Raw genomic sequence first — 23,406 nt, 5'->3', positions numbered from 1 at the left:
CAGGGAAAAAAGCTTGCAGAATATAAGACTAGATATGCAAAAGGAACACAGTAACGGCTGCCGTCATAAACGAATAGTTGCATATTACTAAAAGCTGCACAGTACTCAACGAGCTACATCCTCCTTGGCGCACAAGCTGTCCTCTCATTCAAAGTCTCTCTCTCTCTCTCTCTCTCTCTCTCTTTGCGTTTGGTAACTGCACAGTCTTTCTGTTCCTTGACAAGGGCGTGAAACAAGGCATACACCCTATTACGCCCAACTTCGCCGGATCGTATTACGGGTGGAGACAGGAGCGTGTGTGCTTTTGCAAGCAATGGGCTGCTTCTTCTCACTGTTATTTAAAGCAACAACGAAGCCTGATTTTACTGATCGTTAGTGTGAAATTTTCTGGTTCACTTCTCAACTTACAAGCCCGTTGTTGATTACCATAAAGACGTAAATAACAAGACTGTACATCTCATAGAGATAATGACCTCCCAAGAAATAGCGAAATCGCCCCGCCCCCCTCCCCCTTGACTTTTTTCATAGCCAAATTATGACTTTTTTTTCTTCGACTTATTGCCGGCCACCGGAAATTAGAACCTACTGCAGTAATAAAGAACTAATCACTGGAACTGGTGAATTCCATGAAAGCTAAAATGGACGAAGAACAATACAAAACACGCCTTATATATCGTCGTTGGCAGAGTATTCAAAGTTCGCATCTAGGTATTTTGCTTATGTATTTAACACACAATGCTTCCAGTTTTGTTGATTTCCTGATACAGAGGAGATAGAGACAGCAGGATTTCCTGAAGCCTGCAAAAGTTAGATCGTGGGATGCTTTAGGAACTTGTCTGGAGCCTTCAACATCTGCAAGTTCTGCGCTATCGAATCGCTAATTGTGCATTGGCTGATGTTAAGCACACAACTCAACCAACAAAAAGTAAATTATCTGATCATGCGCAATGGTGGAAACTTTCATTAATAATAATAATAGTAATAATAATAATAAAATTGGTTTTCATTTATCAAAAACGAAATCAACCTCTCGAAGTTGATGATATCTATGATCGCGTGCACCTACTTAGAAGTTTCTAGACCTAACCTTGTTTTGCACTAAAAATGCAATATTTCTCCCTTATTATGGAAGGTACGCTCCTTAGTAGAAGCTATTCACGTTGCCTTAACAGGTTATGTTTTTCGCATTTCTACTATAATGCAGCAAAGTACCAATTTGTTATGACAATGTTAAAAGAATTGTTCCAAATATGTGGTTGCAATCGTAACATCGTATGTAGGATAAGAATATAAACACACACCAGTAATTTCAACTATGTGTTGGCAATTTTGTCAATGTCTCACTACCAGAAGTAAAATCGATCTAAAAAAGATCATATGAGCTATCAGAAAATCATATAAACATCCACGGCCTACAATATATGAATATATGATTTCACACACAACAGCGAAATCACAAAAGTATTTTAGAAACGAACGATTATTGCAAGCTACAGACTGGGAGATTAAAAGTTCTTGACGTCAGTACTCGGGTACCATGGAGAGAGAGAGAGAGAGAGAGAGAGAGAGGAGAGAGAGAGAGAGAGAGAGAGAGAGAATGCATAAGGGCAGAACTCGACACCATATCAAGTTGAAATTCTTTAATGTATCGTGCAAATAGTAAAAAAGCAGTGAAGAAGATGGAGAATAAAGGTCTCTGCCAACAATATATCAGTAATGCATGTACGCGAATCCGTGCATGCAGTGCTTAGTTCCATGGCTTCATCATATGCCTTGGGATTCATCACCAGGAATCAACAAGATACTACAAAGTCCACCCAGGTCCTTTTCCTTATACAATACAGTATAGAGGCAGTACCTTTGCTTCAAGCATTTTTTGACTTAGGAAAAGACTAACAAAGTTACTATAAAAGAAGCTTTTTTATAATCCACAGACAAGACAGCTAACACCGCCTTTATAAAACAAGTCACACGAGGGTCCTACGATGACTGTGTAGTAATTAAGTTTACTTAAACCTTCGCAAAACTGTTTGCAGCTGTTAGTTAAACACGCGATTCATAACCACGATCTGGAATATCGCTTCAAGAGTGGGATGCAAGGGTAAAAGGGTAGACCAGGTCAGCACTCTCTCTCCTCTCTCTCACACACACACACACGGAAATGGAATAAATTCTATGTTACAATGGCTGTAAATAAAACTAGATCCAATGTAGGGCACAGGTTACGATGTCTGTAAATACATCTAGGCCTAACGTAGGCCAATTGTATAAGACGCATCCTTACTTGAAGGTAACACTACAATCTCAAGGCACATATTACCACTACAAGCATTTCCATTATAGTGTCCTTAGTCACATTCCCATTATATGGGACAATAGATTTCGCGTTTCTTGTTATTGAATTACTTCGTCTCTCAAGGGTAAATTGTCCTTGACGTACCTCAGAAAAGTGCCCGCGCCATTTTTTCTCCCTTTCCAAGAATTACGAGAGAGAGAGACGAATCGCCACTAAGGCTCTGTGATTCGATTGCAAAATATTATGTAAAAACGTTTAGTGAACCATGACCCTTGCTCTTCCATTAATGTAACAAAAATACATCTTGGAAGATATACCAGCAACCAAAGATGAAGGACGAGTAATATAGCCAACTGCGTAAAAACCCATTGGCCTCTTTTAGATCTGGCAACGTTCACAAACTTAACAAACGAAAGAACGCATATTAAATGCCGATGCCCTCACTGAATTCTAATCCTTATTCAATATTTCTTGATTAAAATTCTGTTGACGCATCTCAATAGGCAAAGCTCAGAGAATATCTTTTTTTTTTTTTAGGATGCCAACCAAGAAAAGGTTCAGAGTAGTGTAGACCAATTATTCTCACCCTGGAACAAATATTCTGATAAAACATGAAAGAGAACAAAGTAAAGACAGTAAAGTAACGTAAGGAATGGGCGAACGTAATAAACGTTTTCCATTACATAGAAAATTTACTAGAATTTCTATATTTATCAACTCTTCGGCGATTGTATTCTTACCCAGTCCGGTGAAATCTGGTTTTCTTGGTCGAGAGGCCTTCAAGAGGGTGGTTCTTCGTGAAATTGAAAGCATAATTTATATTAAAATTAATGATGACATCCAGCAATCAAGGACCTGTAAGGTTCTTCAGAACTTCTGTAAGCTAATAACTTAGCGATATAATTATAACTTTAGACTTTACGACGATCAGTACGTCATAATATCCCTGTTGCTACGCCGAGCTGGATATACATACCCCTGAGAACTCCAGCACTGCCTCTAAGAAATTCACAGTCATGATTACTTGCTTTGAAAGTACGACGCATTTCAGCGTCTTGGTGCTTTTGAGGTTAACGAACAATAAACGCTATACCAAAAAATGCACGTGATGTGAGCTAATAGAAGGTTTCTGAAAGGAGTTATTGGAGTTTCATTTAGCAATACCAACAGGTTGAAGCAGAAGTGTAATAGGAGGTTTCTGAAAGCAGTTATTTGCGTTTCATTTACCAATACCAACAGCTTGAAGCAAGCAGAAATCTAACAGCAATGTGGAATTACCCAATATGTGGATATTATACCCAAAAGCTTGCGTAGATTAATCAAACATGCATATCGACGTTATGTATGCTGCGGCCGTACCAGACCTTACACGACACGGCATAGGGGCCCTTGTCATTGTTAGAGCCAGGGTTTAGGAGGGGGGAGCAAGACCGAAGGGGGGAACTGAGGAAAGGGAGGGATCGAACACTGAGCAAGTCCTTTGCGCTGGTGCCTCCTCCTCCTCCTCCCTCAAACCCTCAGCTTAGAGACAACAGAGATAGTTGGAGGCAGGCAGTAGAATACGGACATCGTCAGAGTAAGGCTACCGCGCATTCAGTGTAGTGCCGTAGCCATCTCGGCGAATAATTTGATAATTTTTTTCCTTTTATCAGTTTATCATCAAGACATCGATCTACCTAACAGCCGCCACCACCGGCGACCACAAGTCAAGTACCTGAATCTTCAAGAGATAAAGGATTTGGAGAGGACACACAACAACTCAAGATCGCCGCTCACTGCTCTCCGTCATCTGATTTGTATCTGAGACCAGCGCTAAACGCAAGTCCACTACAAGCCATGCATCGCCTTTCCTTGTTCATGATTGGTTAGTGGCTTATAATTTTATTATATATAATATTTTACATTTTTAATACTGGATGAAATTAACCGTTAACATTTTTCATTGTGGGCATGTGTCAGTGAAGCTTTGTAGTGACAAGTATATCCAAAAAATAAAATAAAAAAAGCAAAGAATCTACGAAGTTAAGAGGGCATGTGGCTATTACAATTTCATATACACCTGGTAAAAATGACCAATAGATTCTGCATATATATTCAAGTATAATGTCTGATTCATTTGCTATTTCAATATTGTCTTAAAGTGTATTGAGCGAAGTTATGGTTATTTTAAAATTTTTCGTGTTTGTTTACATCGGTAAATGCGGGTTATAGTCAGGTTGTTTACATAGGTAAAAGTGGGTTATACCGTCAGAATATTAGTGGTGCTCATTCTGTAGGATAGATTGTTTTCGATTATGTACCTTGTTTACCTAATTTTATATGAATGACTTAATAGTGACTTAGCAGAGACTATGTTAATTAACAACCGTGGGCCTCGTGTATTTTGTGTGGAGATCTTCAGGATCTATAAATTATAGTTGTAAAGAATCTGTCCCCGACCCCCTCCCTTAACATTGGCGAAAAGGAAGCTTATCATAACACCAGGCCTTAGTCGACACCACATGATGATGGCTGACGATAAACAAACATGTCCCCTCTAGTTAGATACATATTTTTCTCATTATCGTACGAAGACTAGCATACGTTGGGTGGTTTCCCAAGTTAACAAGTACTAAGTGTTCATCGAGGTAGTCTATAGAATTAAGACGTAAATAGCATACAGTATCCAGGTGAGAGGTGAACTCTATCACGTTTTACCTTTATGTTAAGACTTCAGAATGTGGATAAACCTGTGAGGTTGCTAGGCCAATCGATATAATGACCGTATCTGTCATTTCTTGGCGGTCATCCATCCAATTACAGACCAAACCTAACGCTGCTGTCAACCTGGTTGGATAGCTGAGCAGAAGAGTTAAGGGCTCTCTCTCTCTCATTATATTCTATACATTCATACTATATCACATATAGCTAGTAGGTATGTGTGTTTTTGCTTGGAATGCCATGTACCTATTTGGGAGAAAGGCCTCTTGTTAGTTTTTCGAATGGCATGTTTGAGTGTGTTTTCAGGGATATTATGAGTTATGTAAATATTTTAATTGACGGGTTGAAGCGTCACAAGTTCGTAAGCAACAACAACAACAAAAAATATTTTAAGGGCACAAACCCGAGTACTAGATGCCTCCATGGGGATACCAGACTGGTTGTCATTCTTGCTGCAGTTACGATGTTTCCTTTAGCTTTTCGCCTTCCGTAGGACCTTCCAAAGCGTCTTCGGTGTCAAGGTCTCCTCCATTCTTTGCAAACTATGCTGTCCGCCCAGTCTTTCACTCCGCAAAATCCAAAGTTATCGACAACGTTGGCCAGAAGCCATTTGGCTTCTGTCACTGTTATCTCTCTTGACTTGAGTGACGTCACATCTCGTGAGCATGTCGTCAGATGGACCGCTTTTTTGTTTAGGATTTGTTATGATTTGTAGTCAGATTTCAACATTATCAAAGTAATATCCCAACTTTTAAATAATTGCAGTTAGACTTGATAATGTCTTAGATTTTAATAAGGGCGCTAAATAGCCCCCTTCTTGGACCTTATGGCCGGGTTTTTGGACCTCGGTACCAAACACTCAACATCCCCGTAGTCTTCCATCTCTTCGGAATTAAAATATGGCGGATGTTATGTTTACAAAGGGAGATATTTTTTGTACAGTTTCTTATGAAACATTTTTGTTTTATTCACCGCATTCCTATTACAAATCCTCAGCGTCTGTTTATTTTAACTTTTAAACCCAATTTTGATTGTGCAGTTGCTATGAAACCTCATATTTTATCATTAATAATGACTTCGTCGATCGTTTTGAGAATAGAAATGCTAATTTCTTGAAATTTCGAGATGTAAACGATGTATAGTAAAACTATAATGGTTAAGATGTTCAAGAGTTTTAAATATTCATTTATAAGTTTCATAACCTTCATTTAACTGCAGTTGTGATATTGTAAGTATTTTTTTTTTACTTTTATTTGCTATAATTATACTTTTTTTCTTCTTAATTCTAGCCCTGGTGGGATGTCTGTCCATCACCGGGGCAACAGAGTTCAACTGCAAACGGGGAACTGGTAAGTTTCTCTCTCTCTCTCTCTCGTAGGGGATTAGTGACGTAATTGTTATTTCATACCGTACACTGTAGGGATTACTTAAGGTTCCCTTCCTTCACTTTTACTTTATCTCCATTCATATTCTCTTTCTTCCATCTCAGTTTCCACCCTCTTAACGATTGATATTAGAGAGGACTTTAATGCAGAACTTAAATTATTTTTATAATTTGATTTTTGTCATATGTATTATTTCTTTTTAACTTTATTTTTTTCATTGTCGATATATTTTTATAAATGGTCATATCTTTATTGATTTAATTTATATAACTTAATTTGTGATGTTTATTTATTTTTATATCTAAATTTTTATCATCTCTTTATTAATAGGGTTCCCAAAGGAGGTTTGTTATGTCCCGGAATGTACAAATGCCATCAAAGACCACATTAAGTATGAATTCAATGCTGCCTTCAAGTACATGTACATGGTAAGTCATTGTACATTATTCGTCAACTGCTTTAAGCATTTTATACATATGGAATAAGCAGCCTTATGTTAGCCCTGGTCCTTTGGGATGGATTCCAGTTTTCGATTTTTTTTTACTGGAAAATACCTTTAGTTAGAGAAATAAGACCTTTAAAAACGAGTATTTTCTAGCTATTATTGTTGGGTGTTGGTATATCGTGGAATAATGTTATAATAATAAATATTTTCAATTTTGTAAAAGCAAAGTCAAAGTTAAAATTTGCTTGGCACTGCAAGTTGCTATTGACATTAGGTCATATAATTATCACCCAATTGACATTGTCATATCATTATCACCCTACTGACATTGTCATATCATTATCACCCCACTGATATCGTCATATCATTATCACCCTACTGATATCGTCATATCATTTTCACCCTCTGACATTGTCACATTATCATTATCACCCTACTGACATTGTCATATCATTATCTCCCTACTGATATCGTCATATCATTTTCACCCTCTGACTGTCACATTATCATTATCACCCTACTGACATTGTCATATCATTATCTCCCCACTGATATCGTCATATCATTATCACCCCACTGATATCATCATATAATTTTCACCCTCTACATTGTCACATTATCTTTATCACCTTATTGACATTGTCACATTATCACCCTACTGACATAGTCACATTATCATTATCACCCTACTGACATTGTCATATTATCATTATCACCCTACTGACAGTCAAGTCAATTTTAATCCCCCCACCCTACTGACATTTCATATCATCATTATTACCCTACTGACAGTCATATCATCATTATTACCCTACTGACTGTCATATCATCATTATTACCCTACTGACAGTCATATCATCATTATCACCCTATTGACATTGTCATATAATCACCCTTGACACCCCACACCCGCAGGGCGCATATTTCGGCCAGGACGTCGTAGATCGCCCTGGTATCTCCAAGTTCTTGCTGGAGGCCGCCTCCGAGGAACGCAGTCACGCCATACAGATGCTGGACTACCTGAATCTCCGTGGCATCAAGATCGATAGCACTCTGGGCTATAGTTTCGATGCTGACACCATTGTACGTCCTATATAATTATAGTGTTTGTACAGGGTGTCCATAAAGTCCCAGTACCGTTCTGAGCGATAAATACTTGGAATGGTTCTGGGACTTTGTGGACACCCTGTATATTTTATATTGGGTGCTTGAAGTAGCTTGTTACGGGCTTATAAAGAGTTGATGTAACCCAAAAGCAAATAGTTTTAAATAAGAAAGATTACGTTGTGAACAACTTATGAATGTCGATAGTTTTTGCCATAAAACAGTCTTTTGGAAACCAGTTGGACAGAACGTAATTTCAATGTAGTACCAATATAAAGTCTTGCGTTACTAATGAAAATGACCTACGTAGACCTAGTTATTTAAAGTGGTTTTCTCTCCACAGCTGGAGACGTCTTTCACTTACCAAGGAGCTTTGGAAGAGGCTTTGAACATGGAAATTGAGGTAAGGATTTTATCAAGACTTGAGTTATATATAAAATTTTTTAAGTGTATTTCAACTTCCAAAATTCTTTCTAACCAACCCCCGTTCCCCTCTCTCTCTCTCTTTTCGTGAGTTTCAATGACCTTTGAGTTGACTATTCATTTGTATGCTTGCATTTTTTTTTTTTTTTTTTTTTAAAGTACCAGCAATGTATGCCTACATTGGTAATGATGACGGGGAGACTGACCGAAATTGGGAATATAGGCCTATTATTAGTAGGTGACTGACCGAAATGGGAATATAGGTCTATGATTATTAATATTTACCATTATTATATTATTAGGTGACAGACTTGATCAACAACGTCGTTGCCAAGTGTGCCGACGACTACCACGGCGCCGACGTCTTCACAAACCCCATCCTGGACGAACAGCACGACGGTGTTCGCAAGCTCCAAGGAGCCGTGAAGGCTTTGCACGACCTCAGTGCTGGATACGGTACCCCTGCTGGACTCAACTTGGCCGAGTACCTCTTCGACAAGAAAATGATGAGCGGGGAGTTCTAAGTCTCACAGTTTAATTTTTCGCGCCTCTTTCAAACTTGAGTTGCGCCTATAAAGATTTACTATATCATGTTGAGTATACCAGTTAGTGATGTTTTATTTCTTTTGTTTGATTTTCATTGAAAATTTTCATTGCACTGCCTTGATGTCATGAAGTTCGGCGCTGCATAGATTGTAATAATAGTTAAAGATTTGTCTTTTTATCCATCGACTTAGTTCGTACTTTCTATTCCAGTTGAAAGATAGTGGTTTATTTTATAGTATGTAATAGACTTGAAACTTATGTTGTGGTGTTCTTTACCTATGGTGTTACACTGAGGATATTTAACACAGTAAAACTTACTTATATTTTTCATGTAATGAATTTTTTTTTATATATTTTTCTTCGTGTACTGAATTTTTTTTTATGGAGATAACTGATGCTATATACACTTATTCTGTCTGGTTTCGGTTTTTGAGAAATGGCATCTAGTATTATGTAGGGTATTTTGAAATTGAAACAGCATTACCTAATGAGATTAAAAATCTTTTGAGTAATTTTTAAGGTTCGGCCTAGAATTAAAAGATACGAACGTCATTCGAGTTTCAGTAAACCTTCGCCATAACTGAAGGGTAATATTTAGCAGAAGGAGAAGGCGGTTTACATGGACGGAAAAGGTTATCAAAACCAGAAAAGTTATCTTCCTTTGGTGCAAGCATCCTTGGTGCCAAAATCACTACGTATAGTCCATGGACCTTGGATTAGTTTATTCTGACTTTGTGCTTGGAACTTCCATTAATCTATCAATTGTACTCACTTAATATTTCTTAACGGCATAAGGCATCCACCAATTCCTGAACGAGCCATAATTCATCAGTTGTGTAAATGAATCATGAGTCGATTATAGCGCAGTCCAAATTGGCGAATTGTCACAGGGATGTACCCCGCAGTGGGGTAGTGCCGTCAGTGCACCTCATGCGATGCACTGTAGGCATTAATTAAGGTTCTTTGCAGCGTGTCTTCGGCCCCTAACTGCAACCAATTCGTTCCTTTTATTGTACCCACTTTTATATTCTCTTCTTATTTTCCACCCTCTTAACGCTTAATGAATAGTGCAACTGCTTTGAGGTTTTCCTCCTGTTACATCTTTCAAACCTTTAAACTCAAGTTCTAATTTCAGCGCTGAATGACCTCGTGGGTCCCAGTGCTGGCCTTTGGCATAAGTTCTATATTCAATTCAATCCATGTCTTACAAACCCTATTTTTAATCAATTGTTTCGGAAATCCTTTCTAGTCGTCTGTATGAAGAACACCAATGTTACGCCATTGCCGGCTACAAGCCGCGTTCAACATTGCATGGCAAGGGCACATAACCATCAGCCTAATTGCGGGATTAGGCTTATATCTGAGTACCGGTCGTGGGACTTTTGGTGCTACGTGAATGATGTAACATTGCAGGAGAAAGGCGAATGACGTAAAAAAGGAAAGAAAAGCACATGACCCGAAGATCGATGAACCTGTTTACATATGACGTCATATGCGGGACCCGAATATAGATTTCCGACATTTCTTCATGTTTTCGTTCCTGAAAGCACCTGATCACAGGCAAATTAAGGCATAACACACAAGCACGCACAATGATATTGTATTTTCATGATTCAGTACCAGTTACTGATTGATTTCCGACAGTTTTTCTACAGAAGTTACTGATTACAGACATTCCCTTTTTGGCGAAATAAATCTCAAAAGACATAGTTACGTTTTCGACAGAAATAAACCCTTGGAAAGGTAGCCGAATGTTCGTTGCTTATCTTGTATATTATTATTGTATATTAGATAATATTACAACGAAGACTTAAGCACTTGCTCTAACTTTCCATGAAGTTGCTATGGGAAAATTATCCTGCCAAGATTTACAGAACATCATAGTAGTCGAAACACAAGATATTCAATTTATCAAAAATACACCAGCTGTTCCAACGACCTAGCTAAAGATTCAGAGGACGGTGATTAATAGCCTTCTAAAACCTGGTGGTTCCAGCGGGACAATTATCGGGGAATAGCCGGCAACAGGACAGCCACCAAGACGAAGAGTGGAATGGCGATGTTGCTCGTCTTGCAAGGCGCGGAGCTGTTGTTGATGTCAGGATCTTTGTCGTCCAGGGGATCTTCTAGGATGGTTTCCTCTGCGAAAGAGTAAAAGAACGCAGACTTAAGGCGCTGTCACACTAGCGAAATTTCCGTCGACTTTTTCTGAGTTTGTCGTCAACTTTCCAAAGAAGTCGACGTCATTCCGTACTCTGGTTGTCACACACGTTCTTCTTCATACGGTGGTTGTCGTCGTCAAAACGTAAACATACCATCTAAGCTGTGACTTCCCGGAATGATAAAACAACTATGCTTTATAACACAAAGCAACTAGTGGGTCGTACTTGCGTGTGTTTAATGATGCTGCATAGAATTAACAAAAAATCTTTGGGTTCGGTCCTAGTTAATAGGACGTGAAAAGTTTTATTTAAAAAAATAAGCTAGGACTAGCCTAGATAGGCTATTCGTAACCTTGTTTACACAACTACAGTCAGACTGTATTAGATTAGATTAGATTATAAAATTTTTGGCACATAGCCAAGCGCCGGAGTCAGACTATATTATAAATTAAGCTAGAGAAACACTGCAAAAATTTTAAAGATTTTTGTTTATGCTATTTGCTGATACAAACAAACAAAAAACATAATGAGAGCAGACCTAGGCTATATAACAATCTGATATTCACGATATAGCATGCTTATCTGTATAAAGATCAGCAAGTTCAGGAAAGTTTTCCCTGAGTCGCATGGTGATTTCTTGGTAATTTTTTATTTTTAGACCTTTTTTCATAAAACTATCATGCTTATGGTCCCATAAGCATTGTCTCTCCCCCATTTCTTCGACCAAAATCTGTTCTGGCAATCTTGTCCACTGTCCAAAACTCCATCTCGCATCTGATGACTTGAAATGCGCGCTCTCCGAAATATGAACAAACAATAAAGTCGACGGTAGCGATGGGTTGAATTCGATCGGTACCGTTTTCAAAATTCGTGACGACGACACCAGAAAGTCGTCGTCAAAACATGAAAAGTCGACGACAAATTCAAAAGTCAACGGAAATTTCGCTAGTGTGACAGCGCCTTTACAGTCTCGTTGAGAACTATTTTAGTTATGGAAAAAGCGTAACGGATTTATAAAATAAAGCAGATCAAGAATTGTGACATAACTGATGTCAGAAAATTTAGCTATCAAGCCAAGCACTGGGTCACTTCCAGGCAGTCGACGGTTAGTACTACAGGTTAAGGAGGAAGTTGGAGTAGGTGGACATATCTAAGGCTCCGTCTACACGGTCGAGCTTTGGTCGACGAACTTTGTCCGATGTGACGTCATAAGCGGAGAAACAGCGAGAAAAGTCAGAACTTTGCCGCTGTTTCTCCGCTTCTGACGTCACATCGGACAAAGTTCGTCAAGCAAAGCTCGACCGTGTGGACGGGCCTTAACTGGAAGAAAGAAAGCTGGGATTGGAAGTAAAGCTTTAAAAAAAAGGAGTAAGTGCAGCTAGGTTCCGAAGGAACTCTGTAAACAACCTTTAGTACTAATGCGTCCACTGACAGCATTATCTCCCTACGAGCGGATTGGCTATCATTTCATCTCTCTGAAATTGGTTATGTCGTACATGGACAAACCACCATCTCCTTACGATAGATTCATATTGCAACTGCGAGCTTTTCCTCCTGTTTATACATTTCAAACCTCTTCACTGTCAATTTCCGTTTCAGCAATGACAGACTTCATCACAGGTTCCAGGGTTAGGCCTAACCTCTACGTTCTATTCTATTCAACTAATTATAAATAACGAAGCTGAGAAAGGATACTGCTGAGCGAGATGGAAAAAAAAACTGCTGGACTTCAGAGTGCTTTTAAAATAAGACCCGAGATGACATGAGTTTCCTTAAGGCCGGTGACTCTGGTGAGATAAGATCTCGCTAATGAAGGAGAAATTGTTACAAGCTGAAATGGGGTAAGATGACAACTCCTAGCACAGATAGAAAAACACAGGCAGATATAGTTACGGAAAAGAAATATTAAGTGTTAAAATCTACACAGTTTTCAGGAAGGACTAAAACGGAGAAAACTGATGTTGCTAATGCCCTTACAGATACATTAACAATGGGTCCACCTCAAAAGGCAATGGTGTCATATCCGACGCAAGCAGTAAAGATGCCTGATTGATTGATTGCTACTAAAACTGCCGCCACAACAGCTATGTTAGTTATTGACGCCGGAATAAATGTTAAAAAATAAGTCAATAAATAACTAAAAGTTGTTTCATACGACAAATATATAGATGAAAGAACTATCAGGATAATAGTACAAGAGAACGGGAGAGCGCTCTGAAACAGAGGAAACAGGGGAACTGAAAAAAAAAAAATATTTGTAAATTTTCGATAAGTTGATGTGGTCGGTGACCTAACTGACAGAAATCCTCTGTACTGTGTGGGTTGCACTGACTTCCTTTTGAAGACTAGATGAATGCATGAAATATATACGCAAAGACTCCTCAACCTATGAAGACTGGATGTCCAAAATATTTGTAAGACTTGCTGCGCACAGTACCACAGCCAACGGATATTGTCAACGCAAGAAAAGCTACAGATGGTCTAAAGTTATTTGAAACCAAGATGCAGTTCGAATGTTGGTTTTGTGCAGCAACAAAACTGTACAATAAGTTCCCACCTGATATCACGAGGACTGAAAATATCAAGCCTTGCAGAGAGAGTTATCTCTGAGTGGGATCTTTGGAAAAACTTGAAGAATCAGTACACAGTGACGAATCATGCCCATGAATGACCAAAATTTGCCGGCTCTTGATGCCGATCCAAAGGGTATACTCAACATTAAAGAAAAAACAAATGACCAAGAAATTGTAAAGAGGTTGTGATAACGCCACATGACAGCTAGATAGTACTAAAAAAAAAAAATAGTACGCAAAGACCACTTAGATAAGTGGGTCTCACATAATACCGAGACTCGACCAGTAGACATATCAGATAAGCAAGATACTCGTATACCGTAATCTAAGATGATTATGACATGGTTACTTTTAGGTTAATGATCAAATCTCGGAAATTACAACTTTACGTTGACAAAAATAACAAGATAAGTTTCATAATCTTTGGAGGGTTGAATTTCACTAATATGGCGTCCAAACAGCGAAGGTCATCGACACCGAGAAAATAAAACGACCTAAAAATGCGTATTCAAAGTCTAACATTTCAACTGGTGCAAACCGCCAGAAATGAAAGCAATCGCTTGAAACTCGCCCGCCGATAAGAACCGAAAATATCTCTCTAGAGCAGAGGCGTTGACCTCGTCAGTGTGTAAATCTACCCACTCCACTCCTCATCTTTGTATAATATTATCCATTGTTTATCTTCGTATAAGCCTATCCATTGCTTATCTTGGCATATGCCTACACATTGCTTATCTTCGTATAAGCCTATCCATTGCTTATCTTGGGCCATATGTCTATACATTGCTTATCTTTGTATAAGTCTATACACCACTTTGTATAAGACTATCCTTTGATTATCTTTGTATAACCCTATTCATCACCCATCTTTGTATAAGTCTATCCATTGCTTATCTTTGTATTAGTCTACCCATTGTATCAGTAGTATAGATTTCTGACGAGCGAAAATCCCACAAAAACACAACCCTGTCGAGATAGCAACAGCTACACAAGATCTAGAGCAAACCGCTCTATTTTGCGTGAAGTAATCCACAGAAAACGGAATAAGATCCCAACGCAAGACCAAAGATAAACCAGAAATTGGAAGAAGTGACAAGCAAAATGGCCAATTCGCGAGTCATCGGCCTCAACCACCCGAACAAAAGTTCATTGTTAGAAAGAAACGTGAAAGAAAGGGCGATGAGAGACCCATCCTCTGACAGTATGAGTCTATTGCTTCGCCGGCATGTTCTGCTTATGTGACTGCTTAGTAATGCCAGACAGAATCAGCATTTATTCCCAGTGGCTGACTGGACAGTGTCACGGACCTAGAACGATCTTTTTTATAGTAGGGAGGGCAATGACCAGGATTATCAGCTCATGTGCAGGCTACAGCTTAAAATAAACAAATAAACTGTTAAAGATGCACTGATAACCATTATGGAGGAGGAGGAGGAGGAGGAGTCTTTTAATTAACATCTATTACTATTACTAACTGAATGTTATTGCCTCAGACGACAAGCCCATTGTAGATTTATTTTTGCTTAGCGTAAACTAAAAGAGTTTTTAAGGGTCTCTCTCTCTCCTACATTATTTATTTATTAGTATTAGTACTATATCACTAGTACTATATGAGATAGGCACGCGGCTTTCTAAGTGAAAGCTCTTTAAAGCTTGAGACTTCATCTCAAGTCACGCACGTGATTTGGAACTTTGCATGTGTAGGTGCTGAGATCACATTAACGCATCCACTTCGCAACAGCAGAATTAATTTACGAGATTTGCCAAGAAATGGACGTGACGGAGAGTAGGGAACTGTGTATTCACAGCCATCTTAGCTGCCAGATGTGGCAATCAATAATGCCCTTGAAGTGCACGGAAGTTTTCGCAATATACCTCCGAAATCTAGAAACGGCAGCCAGCTTGATTAATTAAAATATATGTTAAATTTTTGCTATATATTTTAACTGACATTTTCTTTCTCGAATTACCATAAATACCAGACTACGGAACAAGATGTAATATCTTTTTACATCATCTACGGGACACAACGGAATATTTTATATAAATTTACGTATTCAGCTCATTCTTTCTTCGCGAGTTGAGTAATAATATTACGAACAGCAATTCCGAAAGCCGTTAAAAATGAGGTTTATACCGACTGAAGATATAAGTCACCGAGATGTCAGTGCGAATTAGCCGAAGACTCCGGTGATCGAGCAGTTGAAAGCAAAACCGGACGACATTTTTGTCACGTTTCAAGCGAAGACTGTGGAAGAGAGCAAAAGCAGTGTTTTAAATATAGACTTGGCACTACGCGTTGCTACCCGAGCAAGCACGAGCAAAGGGTTGTTGTAGCTATTATTATTATTATTATTATTATTATTATTATTATTATTATTATTATTATAACCAAGGGGTTTAAAATTATGCTTAGTGAAGATGTATTAATGCTATGAGGTAATGTCAAATGCAAAACCACATAATATAACACCACACGAAAAAATATAAGTTTCAAACATAGGAATGTTAGTCTTTTAAGTTCAATATATCTGATCTGGGCGATCAGTAGATCAAAAACTAGTGACAATCATCTAATTTTCCTCTGGTAAATGTACTATCATTTTGGAGTACGTATACCCTTCGGTGAGCTGTTTCACATAGGCCTAGTGAGACACCGATTCTGTATATTAGTGGCCTTTGGTTTAAAGTTACTTTGTAACTATATCTTTGTATAGTCGAGTTACGTTTTTAATTGATTTATGTTTACATAAAGATTTCTTTTAGCCTTATAGTTGTCATTAAAATTCGAGAATATTCGGACCTGCGAAATAATTAAACTAATCTAACCTCTACAGTTGGAAAGTACGTTTCATTGAAAATCTAGACTCACTCCTCTTTGATGATCGCAGTTTTGTAGTTAAAAAATAATCGCAAAGGATCCCTATTTTTCAAATAGTAGTTCACACACTGATAACACAGAAAAAATTCGTCAATTCTCACACGAAGGCAAACGCATAGTAAATGTTCTGAAGTACATAAGTAGACAAATGTTTCTCTTACCTTCCATTCCCGGGAATATGATCGGAATATCTGGTTTCGGCATCATCTGCGAAAGAAATGTTCAGTTTTAATAATGAAATTGATTTATCCATACAATTATGTGTGTTATTTATATATACAAGTGTACATAGTTTTTCATCATAAAGCCGTTTCTCGTTGGAGGGGAGGGGCTCCAAAGTCCAAAGGCATTAGCACATTCACACTACAATTAGAAGCCGCTCTAAAGGCAAAGCCCTACTACTACTACTACTACTACTACTACTACTACTACTACTACTACTACTACTACTACTACTACAAAATCTTGGATAGAAACCACGTGCAGAAACCTGACCTCTTCCACTTCTGTTTCAACTTCTGTCTCTTCTACTTCTTCTGGTATTACAGCTTCTTCCTTTTCTATTTCCATTTCTGCTTCTTCTTCTTCAATTATTGACGGCTCTTCTTTCTCTTCTTCTTCCATTTCGTTTACGTTCTCCTCGTCGACTGGAGGTGGAGGAACGTAGGTATAGGGGGGAGCGTTCTCGTCTAACACCCCTAGACTAATTAACAGCCTACGGTTTTTTTCGAATATGTCGTCAAGTTTTTTCATGTACGGACAGGTCTGCAAAATTAATTAAGTTTCATTAAAAAAAATGGTATTTATAGTATTGATTTAAACTTTCAAATTCAGCAAAAGTTATAGTTTCAAAAACAAAAGTGGTATTCATAGTATTGATTTAAACGTTTAAATTATGCTATCAAAGTTTGTCGTTATCCAAGGGAATATTCTATCCTCTTAACTTACCTCTCCTTGGGGTATATCGATAAGTTTGTCCGGGTCGACTCCAAATTCGGCCAGGGCTTCGCGGCAGTGCGTAATGTACTCGCGTGGGATGTGAGGGGTCCTTCCAAGGACCCAGAGGAACTCGGCCTTGAAGCCGAAATACTCGAGGCACGAGTGGACGCACGAAAAGGTCACGTAATCTGTCGACACAATCTGCCAATAAAGAAAAAATTGTGGTAGTTTCAAAACGCATGAATTCCCATACGAGCAAGCGTCTATATGTAGGTGTATACAGAACAAAGACAGATTATCCATTCACAAATCGTCTTATAGTACTAGTTAATTTTTATTACCTCGTAGGGTGACTCTGGAACACCAGCCGCTATGACTGTCATGTAGGCAGGATGGGGCGGCTCACGCAACTCAAACTCCTCCATTATTTCAGTGACTTGTTTGATTTTCTTGCCTTCCTCGTTCAAACCTCGGCCTACGGAGACTATTCTATCGTCTGGGGAAAATAATAACGAAAAACATAGTTAAGTCATACCCAAAAACGACATTTTTTGGGGGGAATAGGCCTAGTGAATCACACCCAAGATCTTTGGTCAAATATTATGATTCTCGGTTCTATGTACACCACACATAAGTCTACATCAACTTTCTTGAGTTGCAGATAGCATAAATTCAGTTTAAAAGGGAAAATGTGTTGAAATGGATGCTTTCATGGCACAATTGAGTCGTACCCAACCTGAAAAATCCTTATTATTCACGAAAACTGGAGATGAAGATTGAAGCATTTCATTAAAAGTTTAGCTTGTCATATCAGATACTCACCATGCCAAGTGTAGTTCATGGTATTACAACTTTTGGCGTTTTCATACTCATTTGGGACACTCTGGACGGCAAACCACACCCCTTGGTACTGAAAAGGAAGAAAAATAAAAATTCAGGTACAACTTAAAGATTCTCAGACATTGTGGTAAGGCCGAGGCAATCATTTTATCATTTAAGGCTTACCAAACCAATACGTGAAATAAATATTCTAAATTAAAAAGGTCCACAAAGAGGGATATAGGTATAAGTCTAAACCCTGTAGTTTTTGTTTATCTTGCTAAAAACATCTATAGGATCATAATCAGACAGTACAGAAAACAGAGCTATCAAAAAATATTAGTTAAGCCTAAGGATATGAAGTTTGACCAAGTCCATTACTTAAAATCTTAACTTCATTGGTAACATGATTCTCAGACTATGACTCGATAAAATGACAATGATCTATATTTGCCGGAATATGAAAAAAGGAAGAGAAAAAAGGCAGACCCGAGAAAGAAAATGAGACTAGGATGAATGTTTAGCTGAACCACTGAGAGGGAGAACTACAAATCTTTGCTTGATGGCCAGCTTACTCATTAATTTGTTGCCAGCTATAGTTATTTTGATAAGAACGTCTCTTTTCCTCGATTTATACTGGCTACAATTATATATAAATTCAATAAACTTCGTGATTGCTTAGGACTCAATTCCCATAACAAATGGAAATGATGCTGACATTGTAACGCGTTGATTATCCTTGACAGTTGCTAGCTAGGTATAAAGCTGGCTGTATGCCAGCACGAACCCTATAGCCTCAGAGGATGCTCTTGGGAGCTGAAATCCAGCACAGGCTATTGGGGTAGATAAGTTGTTTTAATGAATCAATAAATCTTGAGGAGAAAGCCTCACTCTTTAAGCTCAAATAAATACGGTAGAACTTTAAGACGACCATACTTTTAGATACTGCCAAATAACTTCATATATTTTCCCCTTTGAACCACAAATCCTGGAGCTTTACCATTCGCAAGTCACGACGAACCTCGCCTCTCTTGAACTGTGCTAGATATCGTAATCCGATTAACCAATTCAGAGTCACATCTGAAGGCAATGAAATGCAGTAATGGGAACGAAAATAATTTTCGCTTATTAAATTTCTACAGCAGGGATTAATGGTCCCCGAATATGGCGATCGAAGGGTATTAATCATTGGAGATGAGACGCTTGAAAAAAATCCTGTTAGTATGTAGTACTAAAGATTTTCTTAAAATTGTCATTCTTTCTCTCATATTTTTGTTTGTTTGTTTGTCATCGCTTGACGTCACATTCGAGGTTTGTTTGCAACATGAATTTGGGGGACCCTCTACTCTGCATGTAAGAATACTCCCTTTTATTTGAGTATATTAGGCTGTACGTACGTAGTTTATGTATATAATTTCTCTGTATATTTACAAGTTGCAATGACTTGCACTGACAACGGGAATAGTCAGATTTATTATTATTATTATTATTATTATTAATTATTATTTATTATTATGATTATTATTATTGAATTATTCTTATTATTATTATTATTATTAATTTTCCAATAGTCCTACGAGGTCTTGTTTATATTTGGTTAACTTGTGTTTGAGTTGATTGGTAGCTTTTAGCCTAACACGACGACGCGTATTACGTGCATTACGTGCAACAGAAATAAGCCCTCTAGAAGATTCCGTAATGCATAAATAAATAGGTATGTATTATCAATGTCTGTACTTACCACGTTGAGTAAAATATGTTTTAGAGCTATCAAAAGTTTGCCCGAAGACACAGATATTAGAAACAATTTGACTATTTAAAAGAATGTTAGCCAGTATTGTCAAGATTTTCTACATCAACGACCGGGCTCTAGTTCTTCCAAGATATTTGTGGAAATGATGACCTAACCTACTATAGGCAGAGATAGCAAACCCAGAGTGAAGGACCAAGGAAAATATATAGAAATATACAATTATTTACACTATTATTTATATGATCCCAAGAATGAACACTCATTAAATACGACTGACAAATCACAAATGAGTGGTACCACCTACCACGTGGTCGTAAGGATCAAACTATACTCCGTTTTTTTCCATCTGTCCATCCGCCTGTGGTGTTTGCGCATGGTAACACTGCATCCCGGGCTTTAAATAATATCCTATTTCGAATATTAACGGTGTGATTCACATACAGTAAATTATTAAAACACTCTTCAGTTGCAAATGTACACCCAGATATCCTTTTATTTACCTAAAACTTACACATAGCGTAACTATTTAAAGCCCGGGACGCAGTGTTACCATACAAAAACACCACAGGCGGATGGGCAGATGGAAAAAGTGTTTTGTTTATAGGTTGAAGCAACAGGCTTAACACATGAAATTTGAACATCAAAAGTATGAAAGTGAGTCACGGAACGAGTTCCCCATACCTATAAAACACTGATTATTATGAAATTATACAAGTTGTATCAACAGTGCTAATAAGTGAAGCTAAGAGTCTTACTGAGTATCTGGTTGTGGACTCGGTAATCAAGATTGATCCTACCTCAAATGGACCAAGGACGCCCTAGAGAGAGAAAAGACGAACCAGCCGCTATCGGCCTGGAAGAAACCTTGGATATTTTTTTTCGCCTTTTCGCTAATTACTACTCAAATTATTATAGAAATAACCTTCATATCAACAACATTTTGCTCCTCGGCTGCGTTCTGTGGTATTTCTACAGAAGCGGTCCGCACGGACTGCAAGGAACGTAACCGCTGATACGACATCCACTAGGGATTGGGGCGTCCAGTGTATTTCACCGTGTTTAGTACTGGCCCCTGGGTGGTAAATTACAGTCGTCCGAATAAATATTACTTAAAATTCTTGTTCAGTAGGTAAAACTGCATAGAAAAACCGCAACTGCCATAGTCTAGGCCGCCGCGGATAAGTACCCTAGATCTACCTTGCCATAAACCTGAGACTTATTTCCTCATGTAGATTTCGAAGTCTAACAATCGTTTTTCCACCGATCCACGATCACTTTCATAGCGGTCTTCATTATAATATACAGATTTAATCTTTCCTCAACTTTATCTTTTTATTTACTTGTCCACGTTGACAGCTTAGGTAAAATATTGGTGCTGGTTCAGTCAATAGTATACTATATATAAACAGTCTCTCTCTCTCTCTCTCTCTCTCTCTCTCCTCTCTCTCTCTCAGCTCTCTCTCTCCACTCTCTCTCTCTCTCTCTATATATATATATATATATATATAATATATATATATATATATATATATATATATAATATATATATATATATATATATATAGATCCAAACATTTCATCGAATAAAACTTCAAGAATAATATATGTGATCAAAATAAAGTTGAATATTGACTTAGTCCTAACACTGATTTGAAAATTAACCTGTGAATAGAGTGAGATTAAAAGTAGTCATGACGGATATTAAATGAATTAATTAAATCCATTTTATCCCTCTCCAAGCGGCAATGGATTCGCTTAAGCGTAGCTTGTAATTTAACAAACAGAAAACGAATCCCTTGTGTACTAGATTCAAGCACTTTCAAAATACATTTTTGGGGAATATTTAAAAAATATAATAGTTGGAACATTAGTGCTATATATTTCTTTATGAAGAAGAAGAAACAACAACCACGAAATCGAACGCACACAAGGATGTTTTAGGCCTAGGTGAATTCTATGGCTACAATACGAGATGGTTTGCTTCATTTAAACCTTAGACATTTTTTAGAATAAACAACAATAAAAAAAACTGTATTCCCGTCGTTACTAATCAACAATTGTGATATTTTGTTAACACTCATTTCACCACGAAAGCTTCCTGAGTGTGAGACGACCATCTTGATACGTAGCCTATTATTTTAAATTCATCACATCTTGGAGACTAGTAGAAACGTGAAAACGCTGTAGATGGATCTATTCTGATATATATTGACGTATAAACGAAAAATCCACAAGCATGGGTGCAAATGCATAACCCACCAATCCAATCACCCGCATGTGTTATCTACTCATTCCCATAACAATGTTTCGGGTTGGTCACAAGACCAAGTGTCGCGTTGCCGTAAGACTATTTCAATTCAACCTAGCTACTGACCATTCTCTTACCTTAACAGGGTCAAAGTCGTCTTTCAGCGTAGCGTTGAAGCACGGGCCCATTTCGAGAAATTCGGGGATGCCGAAGGCGCCTTTGGTAGGCCGAAAACAGGCAGCGGCCACGATGCTCACGAAGATGAATCGTTCTTTGCTCGTGATCATCATCTTGTCTAAATGTCTTGACCTGAACTGCTGAATGGGTCCTTTCCTCCTCTGATTAATTTTGATATGAAAAACTACGTTATCCTTTAAGACTGTTGCCGTAACATCGACATCCTTCAATGACTCTGGGTCTGGGCTAGTACGATGCAGAAGGGTTTTCCTTCAGGACACGGAGCATCGATGGTGACACCTTGGCCGAGTGTGCTCCGGCTCTGGGACCTGGCGAGCTATGACAGGTCGAATATTTAGTCAAATAAATGTAGGGCCATAAAAAAAACCCCCGCAGGAGGAGCTAGACGATGATTTTACACATTTTATTTGAATAGATGTTAGGAAGGTGACTAGGCTGATTTAGTAAGGTGCGGGCGCCTTCCGTTGCAACCCCGTTGGTTCGACCTAATTGCATGTGTCTTGTGTGATGGAGACATGTTTGCACAGGCATAATTCAAGCGAAAGAAAGATTTTTTTTTTAAAGAGTGAACGCTTTGGTACTGCATTTATCCCTAATATCATCCATCAGCAAGACTTAATCCGGAATCCGATTAAGCTCTGGTGCTGCCTGCGTTAGTGACGTCTGCAGATGCAACTTTAAAGGAGGGTCTAGTTCGTGCTCATGTCACGATTGGGGCGGTTTCAGTTTCTGTCGTAGCCTTAATATGGGTGATATAATGAGACGGCGGTACTACATAGCTCTTGGTTGAGTATTACTACAGCTTTCCTGCCCCCTTTTCCTGCTTTTTTATTACTTTTTTTTTTTTTCTCGGCCAGGTGAGGTAAATAAGGTAAGAAGGTTGGTTGTCCAGTCAACCTTCCATAAACTTAAATAAAACTGAATCGCTTAAAGG

General features: G+C 38.2%; 2 protein-coding genes across 2 annotated transcripts; one reads left to right on the top strand and one right to left on the bottom strand.

The window, feature by feature from the left end:
- The first annotated feature begins 3,739 nt into the window (after positions 1-3,739).
- Positions 3,740-9,451, top strand: LOC135214987 (ferritin heavy chain-like). Its single transcript, XM_064249497.1, has 6 exons — positions 3,740-4,160; positions 6,286-6,345; positions 6,712-6,809; positions 7,742-7,909; positions 8,274-8,333; positions 8,656-9,451. Exons 1-6 carry the CDS (start codon positions 4,133-4,135, stop codon positions 8,875-8,877), a joined length of 636 nt encoding a protein of 211 aa, XP_064105567.1. The 5' UTR covers positions 3,740-4,132; the 3' UTR covers positions 8,878-9,451.
- A 1,032-nt stretch (positions 9,452-10,483) lies between these two features.
- On the bottom strand, positions 10,484-22,809 carry LOC135214986 (apolipoprotein D-like). The gene is made up of 7 exons (XM_064249496.1): positions 22,412-22,809; positions 18,277-18,364; positions 17,796-17,950; positions 17,464-17,655; positions 17,011-17,280; positions 16,677-16,722; positions 10,484-11,040 (listed from the first exon to the last, which is right to left on the bottom strand). Exons 1-7 carry the CDS (start codon positions 22,562-22,564, stop codon positions 10,904-10,906), a joined length of 1,041 nt encoding a protein of 346 aa, XP_064105566.1. The 5' UTR covers positions 22,565-22,809; the 3' UTR covers positions 10,484-10,903.
- Between the last annotated feature and the right edge of the window lie 597 nt (positions 22,810-23,406).

Source organism: Macrobrachium nipponense, chromosome 46 (genome assembly GCF_015104395.2).
Source record: "Macrobrachium nipponense isolate FS-2020 chromosome 46, ASM1510439v2, whole genome shotgun sequence".
NCBI classification, from domain to species: domain Eukaryota; kingdom Metazoa; phylum Arthropoda; class Malacostraca; order Decapoda; family Palaemonidae; genus Macrobrachium; species Macrobrachium nipponense.
This window is presented reverse-complemented; position numbering and strand designations above follow the sequence as displayed.